This window comes from Balaenoptera musculus, chromosome 11 (genome assembly GCF_009873245.2).
Source record: "Balaenoptera musculus isolate JJ_BM4_2016_0621 chromosome 11, mBalMus1.pri.v3, whole genome shotgun sequence".
Taxonomy (NCBI): Eukaryota; Metazoa; Chordata; class Mammalia; order Artiodactyla; family Balaenopteridae; genus Balaenoptera; species Balaenoptera musculus.
In genome coordinates, this window is record NC_045795.1 from 10,444,615 (window position 1) to 10,466,737 (window position 22,123).

Below are 22,123 nucleotides of genomic sequence, written 5' to 3' on the forward strand. Positions count from 1 at the left end.
TGGGGGTGCAGATATCTGTTCGACATAGTGTTTTTGTTTCCTGCCGGTACATTCCCAGAAGTGGAATTGCTGGATCATATGGTAGTTCTATTTTTAATTTTTTGCGGAAACTCCCACACTGTTTTCCATAGTGGATGCACCAAATTACATTCCCACTGACAGTGTGCAAGGGTTTCCTTTTCTCCACATCCTCACCAGCATTTGTTATCTCTTGTCTTTTTGATCATAGCCATTCTAACAGGTGTGGAGGTGATATCTTATTGTGGTTTTGATTTGCATTTCCCTGATGATTAGTGATTTTCTGCACCTTTTCATGTACTTGTTGGCCATTCATATATCTTCTCTGGAAGAATGTCCATTCCTGTGCTTTGTCCATTTTTAAATAAGACTATTTGGTTTTTTGCTATTAAGTTGTACGAGTTCTTTATATATTTTGGATATTAACCACTTATCAGATATATGGTTTGAAAATATTTTTTTCCCATCCCATAGGCTATCTTGTCATTTTGTCGATGGTTTCCTTTACTGTGCAGAGCTTTTTAGTTTGATATAGGCCCACTTGTTTATTTTTGATTTTGTTGCTTGTGCTTTAGGTGTCATATTCAAAATGAAGTCATTGCTAAGACTCATGTCAAGGAGCTTTGTGCCTATATTTTCTTCTAGGAGTTTTATGGTTTCCAGTCTTACATTTAAGTCTTTAATACATTTCGAGTTCATTTTTGTGATTGACGTAAGGTAGGGGTCTAGTTTCATTACACATAAGCCTTTTATTGGTGTTTCTAGATCTATACTCTGGCTTTCTGTGCCTATAGATGTAATTGTGCTTATTTATCCTCACTGAATGTTTTACTCTCTCTTTTCCTGATGTCTTTATGTATATGCTTACATTCTTTTTTTCCCTTATTCACACAACTTCACGTACATCAGTCCTTTCGACAGTAATGGAGGCAGTTACTGCTGTGAGTTCTTCTGGTACCATCAGCTCCAGCAAGGCTGAGTGGGAAGGTAGCTGCAGAGAGAGTACAACATGTTCTCTTGGGATGGGCCTTGGGTCTGTGTGCGGCTACCAAGAGGGCTGATGGAATGGGAGCCGTCCAGGAACGGGATCACTAGGGACCTGCCCGGCACTAGGGACCATCCTCCGCAGGCAGCTAGGACTGGGAGTGGTGACAGGGATAGAGCTCCTTCTTGTCCCTTGACTGTCGTCCTGGAGATGTTCATCCCCCAAGAGAATAAAAAGCCAGCTTGGTAGAACTGTGGCAAGATAAAGTCACATTTTGCAAGAACTTGGGCACGTGTGTCCTGAACAGGATCAGGATGAGGAATGAATATTTAGGGCACATGGAAGGAAAAGGGATAGAAGAGCTGATGCTTGTGTCTATATATTCTTTTTTGCATGTAAGTGTGGATACAGAGAAATTAGCTTACGGTAGCAATTTTGAAATACATGCATTCATATACGGTAACTCTATTAAAAAAAACTCTACCTACATTTTTTTGGCTGATGCCAGAGATTCTATTTATTGATTGACTTCCTTTTCCCACCAAGAGTATCTTGCCACGCTAACCATTATACTATCCATTCTTGTATTATATGAAGTCAATTTAAAAGTGAACTAAAGTCATAATGAAAAAGGAAGATAGTATGTATTCATAAACCAATTATTCATGATTGCAAAAATCATCCAAGTTTACCTACCCACTGCCTCTTCTCTTTAAGGCAGTAGGATCCATAACAAACTTAAAATTCTAGCAGAGCTGCAGTTTCCCTCTCAGAACTGTTATGACAGCCTTCTGCTGTTATTGCTTGGGGGTCTGCTCAGAAATTCAATTACATTTTGATATTTTTCCAAGCAAAACATAATTTAAGACAAATGTACTACCGCCCCGATCACATATATTAAAGCAAAATAAAAATTATTTAGAGATTTCCCACATTGCTGCTCCCTTCCATTAGTACTAATGAGAACACACTGTGTACGTGAAATCAGCTTTCAGCCATTTGTCCAGAGCCAGTAGTAATAGCAACTAGGGGTCAACATTAAGGACTGTTGATTGTATCAGGCTTTCTGTAGGCAAGTGGGTGAAGTTTGAGTACTTCTTGATAGCCAGACGTGCACGATTCTTCATATTTGGAGACATAACTGCAAATGTGTTCTGTGTTTACTTCTCTGTCTTGGGAATTAGACTTGACTTGGTTATAATGCTTATGTCAGGTGTCATATGCTTCACTCTTCCTTGAGTGTATGTATGTATACAACCATGGTTTGCAAGACTAGTATTGAAACAAAAAGTTTGAAATTGAATAGTCAAATAAGGAAGACATTTATAACAGATTTCTTTACACTGGGAAGGTGAGAACCGTCTGCTGTATTTAAATGCGCTCTCATCTTTATAAAGCACTTTCTGAAAACACATTTTAAATCTTTATCCTTAAGATTTACCTTCTTTTGTGTGTTCCTAAGCACTATTGAGGGTATTTAGACAATTGGAGCTTATACCAATGATCCGCTGAATGAGTGAGTCTATATTGAATGGAGTTTAATTGCAAACATCTATTTCTGATAAGTGTCCCATTCAGTCTTCATAGAGGCCAGCATTTGTTACAAGTTTCGGAGAGAAAAATCTCTATATCGAGCCATACCCACAGTGCTCTGGAGTGTACTTTACACCACTACGATTCTTAATTCCTTCCTTACTATCATATCTGTGGACTGAAAAAGCTAAGCATGGAGATAACACTTTCCTATCCTGGAGGCAGAAATGTGTGAAAAGATGAAGGGGATTTAACCTTTCAAGTCTACTGCTTCTAATCGTTGAAGCTCAGAAAATTCCATAAAGCACTTTTCAGTGAACTGTTCACAATATTAGAATTTCTCTTCCTTTGCAGACCCTTCATGTGGCCTTTGTAAATATGCGTTTGAGACAGAGAGAGGTTATGTAGCAGCTGAAAAAAATGCCTGGAAGATTTCTGTCCCTCCTCTTCCTGCCCATTTTCATCTCTGCCTGATTCGGATGATGTGATATTCGGAGAGACAGCTTCATCGAAGTCGTCCTTCAAGGAGACCCGTCTGGCCCAAGACTGGACGTACAGAGTTCAGGATGGCCGGTCAGCCGCCAGAGGATGCCGCTGAGTCTCAGGTCTCGGACGAGCTGGAGTGTAAGATCTGTTACAGCCGGTACAACCTGAGACAGAGGAAACCCAAAGTGCTGGAGTGCTGTCACAGGGTGTGTGCCAAATGCCTCTACAAGATCATAGACTTCGGGGACTCCCCGCGCGGCGTCATCGTCTGCCCTTTCTGCAGGTTCGAGACGTGCCTGCCGGACGATGAAGTCAGCAGCCTGCCCGATGACAACAACATCCTGGTGAACTTGACTTGTGGCGGCAAAGGCAAGAAGTGCCTGCCCGAGAACCCCACCGAGTTGCTGCTGACCCCCAAGCGGCTGGCCTCGCTGGTCAGCCCTTCCCACGCGTCCTCCAACTGCCTGGTCATCACGATCATGGAGGTGCAGAGGGAGAGCTCACCGTCGCTCAGCTCCACGCCCGTGGTCGAGTTCTACAGGCCCTCCAGCTTCGACTCCGCGACCACCGTGTCGCACAACTGGACCGTGTGGAACTGCACGTCCCTGCTCTTTCAGACGTCCATCCGGGTGTTGGTGTGGCTGCTAGGCTTGCTGTACTTCAGCTCCTTGCCCTTGGGCATCTACTTACTGGTGTCCAAGAAGGTCACCCTCGGGGTGGTCTTCGTCAGCCTCGTCCCTTCCAGCCTCGTCATCCTGATGGTATACGGCTTCTGCCAGTGCGTCTGTCACGAATTCCTGGACTGTTTGGCACCGTCCTCTTAACCGAGACGCACGCTCAGAATTTGACACACGTTGCCATGTTTCAAGTTAGGTCATTTAGCCCGTCTTTTCTCGCGTATTCTCTGTGATCGGTGCCCATGGCGTGAACAAAGCCACTGGGCATATATTTGTGGTCCGTTTTCCATCAAAATGTTGACTCCGCTGGTTCCCCTGTATGCTGGAAGTAAAAATGTTCGTTGCTACTTATGTGTTAGCAAAAAAGAAAAAGGGATCAGCTAAGCCTTCCTAGAGCGCTTCTGAGTCTTCCCAGAGAAAGGGCAGGTTCCGCTCCGAGCTGCTAGACAGACACCAGGGCCAGGCGTGTTATGCTGCCGTAGGGGTCTTTGTGGACAGTTAGGCATGAACTGATTCCTCTTCTCATAATCTTAGCCGGGGATGGAGGCTGGTCCAAGAGGAGAGCAGCCCCGAGACACACCCGTTTGCTCAGTGCTCAGCCCCTGCCCCTGTCCCATTGTTGGTGCCCCTGTGGATCCTCTTCAGCCCGGATGCTGGTTCCCTCTGCGCATGCTCCTTGCCAAGAGGAAACTCGCCTCTTGTGTGGTTTCAGTTATGTACCTGTTTTGCCGCATTACTAAAGAGAATTAAAAACATTGAGGAGGGGCTTCCTTGGTGGCACAGTGGTTGAGAATCTGCCTGCCGATGCAGGGGACACGGGTTCGAGCCCTGGTCTGGGAAGATCCCACATGCCGCGGAGCAACTGGGCCCGTGAGCCACAACTACTGAGCCTGCGCGTCTGGAGCCTGTGCTCCGCAACAAGAGAGGCCGCGACAGTGAGAGGCCCGCGCACCGCGATGAAGAGTGGCCCCCGCTCGCCGCAACTAGAGAAAGCTCTCGCACGGAAACGAAGACCCAACACAGCCAAAAATAAATAAATAAATTTTAAAAAAAAATTAAAAAACATTGAGGAATTTGCATCAGAGTAAACTTCAAGGCGGAATGTGGCCGCTTGTTTTTGAGACACACCCTTTCCTCCACGTTTATTTTCCACTCTCCAGCCTTCTCTGAAATTCTCTCAGATCAGTTATCGTTCACAGAGATCTGATTTGAGCTTTTCCTTAAAGCATTTTCATTTTGTTTTTTTTTTTTTTTTTTTTTTTAACCACGTTGTTCAGTCAGCTCCACCCCTTATCCTGAGTGAGGTTCCGTTTAAATTAGTTGCTATAACTTTATGTGGATTTTGTTTTTTTCCCATTGTATTTAAAATTCTATTAGGGACTCAATCCCATAAAAATTTGGGGTAAATCGCGGCAGTGGAAACCCAGAAACAATTCAGGAGCTGTTCAAGCTCATGGTTGGATGTGCTGAGAACCTAAGTATTTTGCTGTGCTTTACTGAGCTGTACCAAAATACTATGGTTTCGGCTTATGTGCCAGACTGTGTTGCAGTAGGTCAGGCAGAAGGATGGGCAAGAAACACGCCAAGTTGATACCCTGAATCGAAAAGATCCTTCAAGGAAGTAAGATGGAGGGGCAGAGTGCAATCTGACTATTGCCATCCCTGTTAAGTCCCTTTTAGAAAGAATTCAAGTTCTTATGCAATCTATTTCAAATAAAAGCATAAGCTATGTGACTTGAGTTAATGAACTTCATTTCATGATGTAGGGGAAGTTGAATGTATATATTTATGAGAAGAAATTGGTTAGCAGATTTTAGGTTTGAGGGAATAGAATGCCCACAGAAAGTAGGCAAAAAAAAAAAAAGCTTTTTAGTCTAAAACTCATTACTGATGATAAACATTTAAATATTTATAACTCTTAGAAAGGGGCATTACTAAGACTACTTTAACTTGTTTGTGATGGAACATTTGTTGTGTGAAATACAGTGAACCAGTTCCAATCTCTTTATTCAGTAAAAAATGACACTTATTTCTAGAATAGTAGTTTGACTTTAATTCTGTAACTATTAACTTTGAGAATATGTATACCCAGGGTAGGTATGACAGGAAAGTATATGTGGGATGTGGCCCAATGAATTTAAGCCCCAGTACAGCTAAATACACTTATAATTTCACGAAATCTAGTTTAGATAGCATTGTGAATGCAATTTCCAAATATCCATTTGTACTTAGAGTAAATATAATGTTTAGGAGATGTTTTGTGGTCCGGACTTATATATTTATAAGGTTTTTTAAAAATGTTCATTTTGCCTGAAATGTAACATCAAATAACTTGGTAAGTTATCATAGGATGAGGTATCTAGAAAGCTCTGGATATGGGTACTATGCATTTTGCTTATTTGTATAATGTCTGCAGTGCTAAATTTGTGTCTCTCTTTGTATTGTGATAGTCTTTTTTTTTTTTTTTGAGTTGCCAGTAAGTTAATTTGGTGTTAAAGAGTTTTAAATGTATGACAACAAAAAACTCTTCATGCTGTTGAATGAAAAAAGGACAGTGCTTCAGTCTTATTTATTGTGGTGATGTTTTGTTTGTCCATTAAATTGTTATTATTTCCAAGCTAGAAGTTTGATTTCTCTGACTGATGGTTGAAATTCAATTTTATTTTGGACTTCTTTTAACATTAGATAACTGCAAACATGAGCTTTCAAAAACATTGATTAAGCTAATCCCTTTGTCATACGAAGGAAGATTCCAGAAGTTTCTGACAAAGCTGATTTGCTCCATCCTACTTCTAAAAGGCCTTCATACCTTTTTTTAAAGAAAAAAAGGAAAAAATAAGAAAGATGAAATAAAAACATTGTGTTTATAATAAAATTTTTCGTTTTAATTTGTTTGATTTGTTTTCCAGATTTTGCCGAGCTACTCAGCAAAATAGAATCCATTTTAGTTAGGAATTCACTAATCTTGTGTGATCTGGGCAAGTTTTAAAAAATTACCTGATAATTAAATATGACCAGTGTTAGGCAAAGTAGAAATAATTTGGGACTATGTAGCAGTTTTATGCTTATGATAATTAGTGAATTGGCACCATATGTTAATTGAGAGTAATGGTTTCATTCACTTCTGAAATCTGCATAAATGAGGAAAGACCGTTAAGGAAAACAGTTACCTGTGCTAGTCATAACCTAAGGTGTGAACTCATGCTTATCTGCTGAGAGACCCTCAAGTGATGTGCATTTGCCTGATTGTAAAGAGATACTAGGCTTCCAAGACACCCTGAGTTTGAAAATTTCTTAATCCGCCAACCAGGTAGACGTGGAAACCAAAGGAATCCTGTATTGATAGGCAAACTGACAGTCATTATAAATATGAGCCCTGTGAGTCCTTGGGTGTAGAAGAGATGGAAATTAGTTAACTTGAAAGAGTATATTGGAGGCAAATTGCGGTTCTACATGTTTCTGCATTTTTGGGGAATTGTTCTCTTTTCACTCTTCTTGGTAATAATAAATACTTGCCCTAATTCTTTTGAAACACTGCAGAAGCACCACAAATTATTCCAGAACCTTCCTCAAAACCAATGAGCAGTTTGGTTAAAAGTAAGATCCCTGAAAAAGTTTAACCGTTTGCTCTTGAACTTGAGTCTTGTATGTTTTCCACCTCTTTACCCCTATGTTAGATGTCTACTTCTCTTTGCCTCAAATCTTTTATGAATTTTTACTCCTCTGTGAGATGCTAGACTATTGGGTCTTCCCTTCAAGTTTAGGTTTGTGTGAAAGAGAAGAAAGAGAATAAGAATAGTAGTAGTAGTAGTAGTAGTAGTAGTAGTAGTAGTAGTAGTAGTAGTAGTAATAATAATAATAATGCAGGTAACTAAATGTTAAAATTTGAGTAAATTCCAAGTGAGTCCTGGAGACAATACAGATTCAGCTCGATTGCTTATAGCATTTAAATCTGTGTTATAATCCAAATCTAAGTATACTCAGTGTACAGGTAATCTATGGTTCTGACATGAAGGTGCTTTAATAGAAATAAAAAAAAAATTATGTCCTGAATATTTTGTATACTAAGTAGGAATAGGTGCTAATATATCTGTAAAAGTGGTTGAACCTTGATTTAATTAAACATTCAATTACATGGAATAATTACACTATATAAGCATTTTAATTAATCAGAAGTTTATAGATTTGCAACATATTAACATTTTCCTTTTAAATTTCATAAGAGAAAAGAATATGCTGTTAGTAAGTCATTTTAGACCTTGGTTTGCCCGTGAAGTGTGATGGTTTAGGCACGAAAGTTTCTTTCAATGTTCAGATTCATTTGCCCCAGATCAGCGGTCTGGTCTGAAGACTTACATTTGGGAGTCTTTGGCATTTCAATAGCAACTGAAGCTAAGGGAATAGAGAAATGGAGAGTGAGAGGGAGCAGAGTGCCAAGGCTGAGCTCTGAAACTGTAACTTTGAAGCATCAGCAGAGGATCCAGCAAAGGGACTGCCTAGGAGCAGCCAGAGCGAGGGAGGTGGGAGAGGCGTGGAAATGGGGGCACGTGTGGTCACCGGAGCCGAGAGATAGAAGGTGGAGTTAGGATTACTAGGTGAACACAGATTAGTATGTTAAAAGATTTTTCAAGCTTTTTTCATCAAGTTTTAAAATTACACAGAAAAGTTGAGAGAATCCTGTAGTGATCACTAGTACACTAACCACTTAGATTTATTGGCAGCCAACCTCTTGTTATATGTTTTTTCTCTCTCTCCCCTAAGCACAAGGGACTTACTCTAACTAAACTATCATTACTATATCCAAGACCATTAAAAAATACTTTTGTGATATTATTTAATATGCAGTCTGTACAGATTTTTCTATTTGTTCCCCAAATAGCTTTTAGAGTTTAAAACACAAAGCACAAACCAGGATCTAGTTAAGCTTCACACGTTGCATTTGGTTGTTGTGTATTTTATTCTCTTTTATTCTGGAACAGTCACCCCACCTTGTTTTCCCTGTGACATTGACTTGAAGCAGGCCAGTTACTTTGGACAATGTCCCACATTCTGGATTTGTCTGACTTTCAGGCAAATGGTGGTGTTTAATGTTATTCTATCACTTGTATTTCCTGTAAACTGAAAATTAGGTTTAGAAGTGTGGTTGGATTCAGATTTGGGGCAAGAGGTTGTCTTAGATGATGCCATGCATTTGGAATTGCATCACATGAGACATGAATGGAAGGTTGCCCCACCATTAGAAATACTGACCCATCACTCAGTTAAGAGGGTGACCTCCAGGTCTCACCATTTCCCCTGTGCAATTAGCAAGTAATCTGTGGGGTGATACTTCAGCACCATGCAAATTATCATCTTCCCTAAAAATTTTTACCTGATGGCCTTAGCATCCAGAGATCATACTTGCCTGAATCAATTATTTCATTCTTCCAACGATATGAAATCTAGTCTAATCTAGGTTTTCAAGAGACAATGGTCCAGTGCCTCTTAGCAGGGAATTGTGGAGGAGATGGAATCATAGGAGCCTATACCCGTCTAATGCTTTGGTAAATCTTAAGGTTGGAACACACTGTTACAGTCATCCAATTATTGAAGGACTAAACTAAAATGTATAATAATCTTTAATCTCCTGAGGTATTTTCTATAAGATCAGAGAAGAAGAAACCCAAATCTTCTGTGAGATAACAGTTTTTTAAACCTGTAAATACTGCCTTTGACTCTAGCCTCAAACTTCCAATGTACCGCGTGGGTTTCTTAACCACCCATCTGAAACACGTTATTACTCTCTTACTTAAGTTGCTTAACAAGCTCTCTGGTTATCTTCCAAATCATGTTTGGACTATGTGTGATTTTTCTTAAGACTCCTTTGCCTAAATCTTTATCAGATCTTCTTCTTGAACTCTTCACTTCAGACAGCTCCATTTTCTTGTTATTCTAGTAATTAGTTCACTCCTCAGTTTATTCTTCAAAGTGATCTTGTTTGGTCAGAATAACCTCTTGTTTATTGTCTGACCATTCATTCCCTCCCTTCCTAAAACCCGTCTAGGTGGTGGGTTCATTCATAAAGTTCACTGTATGTTTCCAGCCTTGATACTGTTCTAAAACTTTCCCTACGTGCACTCCTGTTTTTAGATTTTCCAATCCCTTGAGTGGTAGATGGAATGCGTGCAGAGCTATTGCCAACGCACATAATAGATTCTATAGTCTTTACATAATGTTTTAAAATGTTTAGTAAGTATTATGCGTAGGTAAGATGTATGCTGTATAATCCTAAACTTAATGTCTCTCCCTGACTCTTGCCAATACAGTTCTAATTTGGTTGAGCCAATCATGAATTATCTTTCGGCCAATAAATGTATACTGGACTAGGGTCAGATCATTCTGAGAGTTGGCTTAGTACGTGAATTAAGAAGGCAGTCGAGAAGAAAGTCATAATTAGACAGTAGGTCCGAGAAGAATGGTGAAATGCAAAGGAGGACAGGAACAGGCTGACAGTAGCAGCGACAGTAAAATGTCGATAATTTCACTTGTTTCCAAATTAAACAATTCACATTCTTATTTAAGTTTTATGGAATGACACGTTCAAACTATGCCTCTCACCCAGCATCCGTATTCACATTGCATGTAGGGAAGTAGCTAAATACATGCAGAAGGAGGGTGCAAGCAGAATAAACTACTGGTTATTTTTTGAGCCTATGAAACTTCCCCAGTTAATTCTCAAACAATGGAACACAAGGTTCCAAATTTTGAAAAACATGTACCAGACTTAAAGTTTTGATCATCGAATGTTAGGGCTGGAAAGATTTCTAAGATTACAGTCCAGCTGCTTTATTTCACAGACTGTAAAACTCTGAGAAAAGGTCAAAGGAGTCATGTGAGAAGTGCTAGAGCCAAGTTCTAACCAAGGCCTCTGACGTCCAAGTCTGCTTTTTACCTTACACGTCCCTGCTGCTGAGTCAACATCAGCCAACTTCTGTTTTCCACGTGGATTATGAAATTATGGGCAACCAATATGCAGCTGGACAGACATTATTTTATTCCTAGAAATCATATCTAGCTGTAAAAATATGTAATGAAGACAAGAAATAATCATCGGAATTATTCAACTTCCTCCTTTTTCCTAGAGAAGTAAGATCAAAGCATTTGGGTACTAAAAACTTATCCATAAAACAAACACGAAGAGCTTTATCACACACAAGCAGGCAGATAGCTGTGGTCATTAGGAGAAGGAAAAGGGTATTGAGGTGAAAGATTAGTACACATGTGACAAATTATCAGGATCTGGAGACTCTCACATCTATCTCTTCTTTCCATATTGGTAAAGAAAAATATTATTCTAACTGTTAAGGAAAAGATTATTCAATGACACTTGTTGGAGAAGAGCAAAGCAGACTTTATTTAAGGGAGAGCCATCGAGATGGGTGTAGGGACCACTGTAATGGGCTCTTGCAGTGGGGGAGAGCGATTGGACTCATCTCCAACTCCAACAAGATTAAGTGGAAATTTATATTCCAAGGAACAGAGTGGACATCAGTGGCTAGAAAATTACCAAGAGGAGACATCAGGGGTCAGGGGGATTCTTGTTAGACTGGTCTCAATAGAAATCTTGCTGAAGGCAGGCCAAAGTGATGATATCAAGGCTGGTCCAATACCAAGGGGAGGGGATTTTCGCTCAACGAGTTTAGCAGAATTCTTGTTCAAAATGGATTCTTTGAGGTCAGAGAAGGAAGCCCGAAGTCAGGCTTAGTTGAGCAGGGGACGCAGAGGAGCCTGTTTAGGCTATGAAGAGAGTCTTTGTCAATATGCACCGTCCTAATTTAGACCCTCACCTGGATAGTCACAATGGTCTTTGAGGCAATTTTCCTGCATGGTGAATAGGGACTTTCCATGCCATTCTGGCCTCCTCAGCCTCTGGAATGACTCTCACATCTGGGAAGATGCTCCTCTGATGCCTGGTCCCTCAGTGCCTGGACCTCAACTCCAGTGACTGGTCCTCCTTCCCCACTCCCCACCCCCTCACATTCCCACCATCCATTCATACTCTTGAAGGGCTCACAATTGGCTTTGACTACCACAACTGTAATGAAACTGATTTCTCAAAGGGACTGATACCTTTTTTAAAAGAGTAACTTCTGTTTTCACCAAAGTTATACATGTTCATGGTGTTAAAAGCTAAATGTATAAGGACAAATAATAAAAACAGGTGCCTTTGACCCATCCCTCCCTGTCCTCTAAGGGCAACCACTTTCTTCTCTAAAATCTTTTTTTCCTCTTTACTTCCATATTTCTGAAAACTATACTTATGTGATAATTATTTACATTTTTAAAAAATTCTAGTCATTATCTACTGTCTTTTGTGGAAAATGAGGATTTAGTTTCCTACTACCTGCCCTCTACTACACACACACACACACACACACACACACACATTGCACTTCTTTACATCTTCTCAATATACTTGTATCATCACATTTTTTGGTAAAATCAATATTCAGTGCTTAGATCGTTAATGACTATGTAATATTGTTCATAGATGAGATAATAGTACATTGTGAATACATTTTCTTTCTTTTAAAAACAGCTTTTTTGAGGCATAAATGATAAACAAAAAAACCTGGACAGGGAAATCCCTGGTGGCGCAGTGGTTAAGACTCCGAGCTCCTAATGCAGGGGACCCGGGTTCAAACTTTGGCCAGGGAACTAGATCCCACATGCAACTAAGAGTTTGCATACCACAACTAAGGAGCCCACCAGCTGCAACTAAGGAGCCCGCCTGCCGCAACTTAGACCTGGCACAACCAAATAAATAAATTAATTAATTAATTAATTAATTTTAAAAGCCCTGGACATTTTAATGTATACAATGTGATGAGTTTGGAGGTGTGTATATACCTGTGAAACCATCACCACACTCAAGGTAATAACCAAATCCATCACCTCTGGTAATTTCCTCTTGTCCCACCTCCTTTTTCGTAGTAAGAACGCTTCACCTGAAATCTACTCTCAATAACACTGAGCTGTTAACCAGAGGCACAGGGTTGTAGGGCAGGTCTCTAGCACGTAGTCCTCCTGGATACTGAATGGTAACTCCCTGTTTCCCCAACCCCTCAGTCCCTGGAAACCACCCCCATTTTCTTTCTTTTACAATTTGTAGTTTTCCCTGGAATTAATTGCCTCATTAAAAAATGTACTTCACTTTCTCTGCACTTATAACTGGATCATCCTTGGAGTCTCTGACTACTGAAAAGCCTTTCCTTCCTGTCAAACAGGATGGATAATCTGCCCGTTTATCCTCCTGCAGCCCTGCGTCGTCTTGACCTCATCTAGATTAGTTGCTTTCTGCACAGCTGGCATCCAGGGACTTCCTTTCATCCTGGGAATCCTCTTTGCTTAAATCACATGCTATCTTTTTCTTGGTTGATTCATTTTTTGATGAAGCACATTGTCCGGCAGCTTGCAGGGGGAAAAAGGCATAAGAGGTAAACTCTTTAAGACCTCGTATGTCTGAAAATATCCTTATTCTAGCCTTAGGCTTGATTGATGCTGTGTTTAGAAGTCATTCTCTCTCGTTGCTTCTTTGCCATGCAACCCCAGTTTGCTATGGAGAAGTTCTACAGTATTCTAGTCTTGGAGCCTTTGTATGTGATTTGTTTTTTCATTGTGGAAACTGTTAGTGTCTTTTTTTTTCTTTTTTTTTGGTCCACGTTGTTCTGAAATTTCACAGTGAAAAACTGTTATACATTCTTTTTCTCCCCCATTTATTGTGCTAGGTGTTCAGTAGACCTTTTCTATGTGGAAATTTATTCCCTTGGTTCTAGAAATGGTTTTGTATTCGTTTTTACAAAATATCCTCCCCTCTATTTTTTTCTCTTCTAGTTTCTGGAACGCATGTTGGTCAGCTTTTGAACCTTTCTGATTGATCTTCTAGTTTGCTTATCCTTTCTCTCCTATTTCTCATCTCTTTCATTTTTGATCTAATTACCTAGAATTTTTCTCAATTTTATCTATCAGCCCTTCTCTTTAATTTCGTTTGCCATCATTTTAAATTTCTTAGAGTGCTTTCTTGTTCTCTGAATGTTTCTGTTCTTTTTTTAAAACGGCAGTCTCCTCATTTCATGAACACAGTATCTTTGTACCTCAGTGAGAATATTCATTCTAGAATTTTTATGTGTTCTTTTGTTCCCCACGTCATCTGTTTCCTCCGAGTTAATTTTGTCTGTTTCCTTTGGTCTCTGTCTTGCATGGAGAACCATCCCTCATCTGTCTGATCCTTGGCTGTCTTTTCAGTTTAGTGAGGAGCTAAACACGCTGGTTGGAAACTGTACACATGGCTGGGGCTTGTCAACTGATGGGCCTCTGGGGACGGTCCTCCTGTTTCATTGACGGATGCTCAGTTCTCATTCCATCTAGGTCTATCTTTTAAGTTGATGAGTTTCTCCACAGAGGAAATGCTGGCTGCCAGTGTTTTGGAAGCTGAGTGTGGGGAGGAAGGTGTCAGATTCCCTTTTCAATACGTAGCCTGTCATTTAATACCTCTGTTCTCAGTAGGACTCCTGACCTCCACCCCCAGGTGCTCCCTGTGCCTCTGGAGAAAGACTTTCTCTGATGCAACCCCTTTAGAAACAAAGCCTTCATCTTCAGCAAGACAGGGAGGAGACAAGAGGCTAATTTCCTCTGTGCCAACTCTCAACAGCTCTGTGGCCCCATCTTCAGAGACGGTGCCTCTTTTCTTGAGCTTTTCCAAGGTTCTGGTTCACGCATCAACTTGCTTCTTTTTGACATCCTTCTTCTCCTTTGCTGCCACTCCTGTAGGCTTAGGGGCAGCTTCCAGTAAAATGTATGCTCGCTGTGGTGATTCCAAATGAGTTTCCATGGGTTCCAGAAATTTTAGAACTTTTTCTTATAATGTGGTCGAGGTATATATACAACACAATGAAGGTTACACATTTTCAAAAAGCCCATGCACTGTCGTATACTGATTCCCCCTGAAACATGGATGGAGTCCCTTGGAGTTCAGAATTGCAAGAGACACCCATCCTCGGTAGCAATCTCACCAAAGAGAAAGATTTTTTATCAGTGGGTGTTATTACCATCTCACTATATTAGGGAGTGAAAAATTGGGCAGGGCAGCCTGGTAGATTTTTTAAAAGCTTACTCTTTCCTATATTTAATGGAGAAATGGGAAAAATCGTTGCTGGTTTAGAAATTATTTTTAATAGAATTTGAACAGCCATGAGCAGAAACCATTTTCTTTTTTAACTTACGTCTAATAAACATTCCATGGCCCTAAGGGTAGAAAATAACTCTCTAGCAGTAACGAGACATAACACTTGCCATGATTAATGACCACATAAACTGAAAATCTCACATCATCAAAGTCAGTATTTTTCTTTTAAAAGGTTTACTACGGCCAAGCTCTTCATCAAAATCTAGTTTGCAAGATGCTGATATTGTTCTAATATGAAATTCAGAAATAATTAAGCATTTGTCAGACATCATTTGTTTTCAGTTACACAGGTAAATGTGAGGCTGGAATCTGTTGCCTGTAAAAGTATTTGACACATTGGTACATCAGCTAATTACTGCTTAGCGCTGGGTTGCAAAATGATAACATGCTATACACTAAGAAGTACTAAAGCGGAAGTGATATCTTCTGTTGAGCAATTAAGTCGTTTCCTGCACTTGTTAAATTACCTTGTGCTTATGAATCAAGACCCTGAGGAATCTGAGGCCCTGTTCCCTCTTCCTGTAGCATGTGTTTATGGAGGCCTGCAATGACAGTCCTGTCTGGGATCTACTGGACTCTTACCATGTGCTACACTTTGGGTGAACCATGTGCTTTACGTTCCTTATCTCAGTCGATTGTCACAGCAGTTATCTTAATATCTCCATCTAGCAGCTAAATTCAGGATGCTACTAGGTGAAAAGTGAAAGTTTTCTTCTCCCAAATCCACCTGCACTTCCTAGAAATATTCCTTTTAACCATTAAAATTTTTTTAAAAAACATGTCTCCTTTACACAGTACTTCTTGATTCCCCTAAGAGGGCAAATATTTAACTCACATTACCTGCTACTTTCTCTTCTCTCCAGTTTTGTTAGTTATGCTATTTGTAGTCTTTCTGTTGATTATGTTTATAACTTAATATATATACTTCAACTCCCAGGCTTATTTCTCCATGACTGGCTGCATTTCCCTGTTCCCTAAACTCTTAGATCCAAGCTTTTTGTTGATTTGGGATGGAGACTCTGAGGAAGGCTTAATGCCAAGCTTCTGAGCAACATTAAGTAAATATTTCTTAAATAAACTTTTTCTTTTAGAAAAATTTAGACAATTATATAGAGAGTCCCCATATACTTCACTCCTAATTTCCTCTCTTATTAATATCTAATATTATATGGTACGCTTGTCACAATTAATGACCAATATTGATATATTATTATTAACTACAGTCTATACTTTATTTGGATTTCCTTGGTTTTGCTTTAATGTCCTTTTTCTGTTCCGGGCTCCCATCCAGGACACCACATTACATTTAGTTGTCATGTTTGCTTAGGTCCCTGTTGGCTGTGGCAGTTTCTCAGACTTTCCTTGTTTTTGATGACCTTGAAAGCTTTAAGGAGACTGACAAGTAGTTCTAAGGAGTCCTTGGCAGTTTTAAGAGTTTTGGGTGTTGTGTACAATGTCCCTCAAGTAAAATTTGTCTGAAGTTTTTCTTGTGATTAGACTGGGGTTTTGGGTTTGTGGGAGGAAGATTGCAAAGATAAAGTGCCGTTTTCATCACATCATATCATGGTCCATACTGTCAACATGACTTTTTATGGTGGGTATGGGCCTTGATCACATGGCTGAGGTAACATTTGTTAGATTTCTCTGCTTTAAATTTACTCTTTTTTTTTCACGGATGCTGATTTTGGGGTTGTATCTAAAAATTCCTCACCAAATCCAAGATCACCTAGATTTTCTCCTTTGTTTTATTCAAAAAATTTTATGGGGACTTCCCTGTGGTCCAGTGGTTAAGAATCCGCCTTCCAATGCAGGGGATGCAGGTTCGATCCCTAGTCAGGGAACTAAGATCCCACATGCCGCAGGGCAACTAAGCCCGAGGGCTGCAACTACTGAGCCCTCGTGCCACAACGAAAGATCCCGCATGCCACAACTAAGACCTGATGCAACCAAAAATAAAAATAAATAAATAAATAAATAAATATTTTTTTTAAAGTTTCATGGTTTTATGTTTTACATTTAGGTCTATGATTCGTTTTCAGTTAATTTTTGTGAAAAGTTTAAGGTCTGTATATAGGTTTGTTTTTTTTTTGTATATGGATATCCAATTATTCCAGAATCATTTGTTAAAGACAATCCTTTCTCCACTGAATTGCCTTTGCTCTTTTATCAAAGATCTGTTGACTATATTTGTACTTCTTCATTTCTGGAGAAAACATGAAAGAATGTTGAAATGTCTTTCAACATTAGGTATGCTGCTATGTAGAGTTTTGTAGATGCTTCATCAAGTTGAAATAATTCCCCTCTCCCAGTTTGCTGAGAGTTTTTATCATGAATGTGTGCTGGATTTTGTCAAATGCAATTTCTGAATCAATTGATATAATTGTACGATTTTTCTTCTTTAGCCTGTTGATGTGGTGGTTTACATTGATTGATTTTTCAAATGTTGAACCAGCCTTGTATATTTGGAATAAATCCCACTTGGTCATGGTATATAATTTTTAAACATCGTTGGATTTGATTTACTATTTTGTAGAGGGGTTTTGCGTCTATGTTCATGAGAGATATTGGTCTGTATTTTTTCTTTCTTATAATGTCTTTATCTGGTTTTGGTTTTGGAGTAATGCTGGCCTCGTAAAATAAGTTACAAAGTAGTCCCTCTGCTTCTACTTTCTGGAAGGGATTGTGGAGAATTGGCATAATTTCTTTTTTAAATGTTTGGTAGGCTAACCGGAAAACCATTTGAAGTTGGTGCTTTTCCTTTTTGGAAGGTTATTCATTATTGTTTTGATTTCTTTAATAGATATAGGGTTATTCAAGTTATCTACTTCTTCTCATGTGATTTTTGGTAGTTCTGTTGAAAGCTAGACATTTTGTATTACGTACTAGGAACTGAGGTAAATAGGCAAAACTTCAAGGACTTCGTATTATCAATATAATTGTGTTTGAATTTGTTAGCCTGGCAGTCAAACACCTCCATATTTTGGCTTCAATCTAGCATTTCAGCCTTCTCTTCAAACAATAATGTCATTTATTGAACACATACTATTTATAAGTGTTTAACACAGAAACACTGGTAGGCATATATAAGTATCTCAATTTTACAGATGTGAACTCTAGATGCAGCCAAGTGGAATAACTTGCCATGGTTATGTAGATAGTAAATGACTAAGCCAAGACTGGATGTCCTGTCTCTCTGGTCTCTGAATCCCATACTTTTTCTCACTAGACCTTAATGTTTATTCCCTTGATCAAGTCCTCAAGTCTAACCCAGTCAAATTTGTCTGTTCATCATCCCCCAAACATGCTAACAGCTCTTGCTGTCCTCCTTGGAATGCCTTGCCCATCTGTATCAGTGATGGAATAGCCAACAAAATAATTAAATAATAAATGCATAGTTATTTCATATTACAGAAAATTTGGAGGTGAGCAGCCCCAGAGTGGAAAGAATGGCTCTGCAATGTCACCAGTGACCCAGACCTGTTCATCCTTGTGTTCTGCTATCTTCATCATCTTGGTGTTGCCACCCATACTGTTCACTAGAAGGATGATTCAGCTTTCAGAATTGTATCTGTAAAGAACAGGAATCCAAGCAGAAAGAAAGGGAATGGGGCAGAAGGGAAGAAAATATTTCCCAGAATATTAGCAAAACAGGACCCTAAACCCATCCCTAGATCCACCAACTGCACAGAGAGCAGGATTGTTGTAAGACATGGTTTATTTTCCAGAATATGCACATGGTTGTCCCAACAAAATCAGGGATCTAGAAGTAATGAGGATGGGGAGAATGACTTTGGAGCCCAACCTCCGGGTCTGCCAGCCCATCCATCCATTAAGGTCCAGATCAAGCATCATTCTCTGCCCCACGATCTCCTCCCCACACCACACGGCATGGTCTCTTTTTGCACAGAATGTCTCTAGAGCTTTAAATTATTTACTGTCTTGTATGTTGAGTTATCTTTTCAAGACTATATCTAGTTTTCAAATGTATCTTAACATGCGCCTTGTAAAAAGAAACTATGTCTTATGCATCACTCACACACTAAACATTTGCTTGAGCACCAAATGTGGTCTGTTTAGCAAAATCACCTGATAGGCTACATATAGTTCTTCTTTTTTTTTTTTTTAATTTATTCAAGTATAGTTGATTTACAATGTTGTGTTAATTTCTGCTGTACAGCAAAGTGATTCAGCTATATATACATATATATATACATACACACACACACACACACACACACACACACACACACACACACTCTTTTCATATTTTTTTCCCTTATGGTGTATCACAGGATATTGAATATAGTTCCCTGTGCTATACAGTAGGACCTTATTGTTTATCCATTCTATATATAGTAGTTTGTTACGTATAGTTCCTTATGGCTTGGATATCTAACTCCTTATCTTGTCTCTTCTCACATATTTAAAAGAAAGATTTGAGAAAATACATAGTTTTGAAAATGATGAACATATAAAATTGTTTTTGTAGTACGTGATATACAGAAAGGGTAAGTAGACCTTGAAAATAGAGTCCAATCTTCTGAAGTCAAGAGAAGTCTCATTCAGGAGCAAAGTGGTTTAAAAGGCTGTGGCTTTGTAATAAAGCATCTTTCCCTCTATTGTAAACAACTAAAAAAAAAAGGAAAAAGCATTTTTCATTCATCACTTTGACAGTATTATTTGACACATTGAGATAATGATATCAGTTAAGAGGGAACCTTGAGAAATCAACAGACCAAGTTGTTGGCTGAAAGGCTGTGTTTTGGGTGTAAACATGCAATTGTGGCTTTTCAAAATTCCAAGCACTCATTAAAATAAGATAGGCTGAGAGAGCAGCAGGATTATAGGCTGTTGCACAGAGTAGTCAGTGGTTTGGAGGAGAGGAAAGAAGACTGGGGCTGGGGCCAGAGGATGGTGTTAAGATGCCCCTTCCACTCCCAGGATCTGAGCAATCTGCTTGGTGTTCATTTCTTGTAAGATCCTCTGGGGTGGTTATAATTTTTACTTCCATAAAATAGATCAGAATTTTGTTTCTCAATCCTAAGGAGAAAAATCACTTACTACTGCTACAAATCAGTTACTGAATAGGGTAATTTATACACATCATTCTTATTTAATTCTTCTAGCAACCCAACAGAATAGGTGATATTATCCCCTTTGTACTGATGGAGAAATGGATAGTGCAGTTGCCCAAGGTTACAGAGCAATGGTAGACCTGAGGTTCTTCCCCCCAGATTCTAAAATCTGAGTTTTTTCCCCCATTTTTTTGAAAGCAGTTATTCTCCACCTTGGCTGCACATTAAAAATCACCTGGAAGCCTTAAAATCCTTTACCTCCCAGGCCACATCCCAGATGAATTTAATCAGACTCTCTGGAGTTGGGGCCCAGGGGCCTCACCAATTCCAACGTGGAGCCAAGTTTGAGAACCAGTGTCTTCTGAAGCTGGCTTATGCAAAAGAGGTATGGAAATGCTAGAATTAGGATTTACTGATTTTAAATTTATTAATGTAAGTGTGGGGAGGTGAATAAAACACTGATCTGGGGTTCATCTTACCATTTGCTCATTATGAGGCCTTGGGAAGTCATAAATGAAAAAAATTTCAGAGAATAGCATAATGAACGTGTGTGAACCCACTTCCCAGCTCTGTCCAATTTCAATTCAATCTAAAGTTCAGCTGTATTCGTTTCATTTTTTTTCTTAATAATTAAAATGATACATATGCATTAGAAACCCCCTATGTTCCTGACCCCAATACCCTCTCTCTCCAATTGTGTTTATCATTTCCATGCACCCTTTAGTACTCTTACTGTATACATCCAATGTATGTATGTATGAATTAAAGTGTATGTGTTTTCAAATTGTGTATAAATGGCACATATACCACACAACTTTGTGCAACTTCATTGTTTTTGTTGTTGTTTAGTGTTGTGTTTTTGAGATTTATCCACGTTGACACAAGGGGCTGTGTAGTATTCCATTGCATGTATGGCAAATTACTTACCTACCCTGCTGATGATGGATATTTGAATTATTTCTAATTATTTGTCATTAAACACAAGCCTGCAAAGATTTTTTTTTTTCATTTTGGCCATACCGCATGGCTTGTGGGATCTTAGTTCCCTGACCAGAGATTGAACCCAGACCCTCAGCAGTGAGAGCATGGAATCCTAACCACTGGACCATCAGGGAATTCCCTTAACATTCCTGATTAAACATCTCCTTGTGCAAATGTGCAGCAGTTCCTAGGAAATACACTAAAAAGAAGAATTATTATTGGGTTGAAAGGTATGCCTGTTCTCAATCTCACTAGACTTGGCCAAGTTGCTCTTCAAGTGTAGTTTTTCTTTACATCCTTGACAATCATAGGTATTATCAAATTTTACATTTTTACCAAATTGACCAGTGTGAAATGGCTTAAATTGCTTTAATGGACATTTCTCCAATTACTAAAGGATTTCAACTGTTTTTCTGTATGTTTGTCTTTTCACATCTTTTGCCTATTTTTCTTTTGGCTTGTTTGTCTTTTCTCTGTTGATATTTAGGGTATTTTTATGTATGTTCTACACTAATCTTTTGTCGGTTATACACACTGCAAGTATCTTTTCCAGTTTGTGGCTTATCTCTTCAATTTATGGTGTGTATTGGAGAACAGATGACTTTAAGCTGGATGCAGTCAAATACATTGATCTTTTCCGTTATGGTTTATAATTTTTAAAAACCTTCAAAAGAAGTCTTTCCGTACTCTGATGTCAGAGAAATATTTGCCTTTTCAAAACTTTTATAGTTTTCACATCTGGATCTTTAATCACCTGGAGTTTAATTTGGGGTTTATTTTTGTATTAGTTAGGAGGAGGCTAGGTTATACGGAAGAAACCAACAACCCCAAATCTCAGAGGTTTAACCTCCAATTTATGTCTCATGACGCTGGTGTCCGCTGTGGGTGTGCTGGGTCTCTGCTCATCACTGCCCCTCAGGGACCCAGGCTGATGGAAGCTTGTCTAGACAGGGGCATCCAGGATCCTGGAAGCAGGGAGCGGAATGTGGCAGGTCACACACTGTGCTTGAAGGTGACACACGGGTCTTCTGGTCACATTTCAGTGGCCACAGCAAGTCACGTGACCACGTATGTCTAACTTCAGAAGGGATGGGAAGTGCAACCCCATCCTGGGTCCAGAAGGAGAGAATTGGAGTATTTGATA

At 39.3% G+C, this 22,123-nt stretch overlaps 1 protein-coding gene across 3 annotated transcripts in view; it reads left to right on the forward strand.

Moving 5' to 3' along the window:
- The window catches only part of RNF182 (ring finger protein 182), a 65,707-nt gene extending 61,642 nt beyond the window's left edge, over positions 1-4,065 (forward strand). For 2 of the 3 annotated variants that reach the window (XM_036867760.1, XM_036867759.1), the window contains exon 2: positions 2,891-4,065. In XM_036867760.1, coding sequence (XP_036723655.1) covers positions 3,103-3,846 — 744 coding nt within the window. In that variant the 5' untranslated portion in view covers positions 2,891-3,102 and the 3' untranslated portion in view covers positions 3,847-4,065. Of the gene's footprint in view, positions 1-1,133; positions 1,399-2,890 lie in introns of those variants that run through there. The other variant, XM_036867761.1, reaches the window with a different exon arrangement.
- Positions 4,066-22,123: the final 18,058 nt, after the last annotated feature.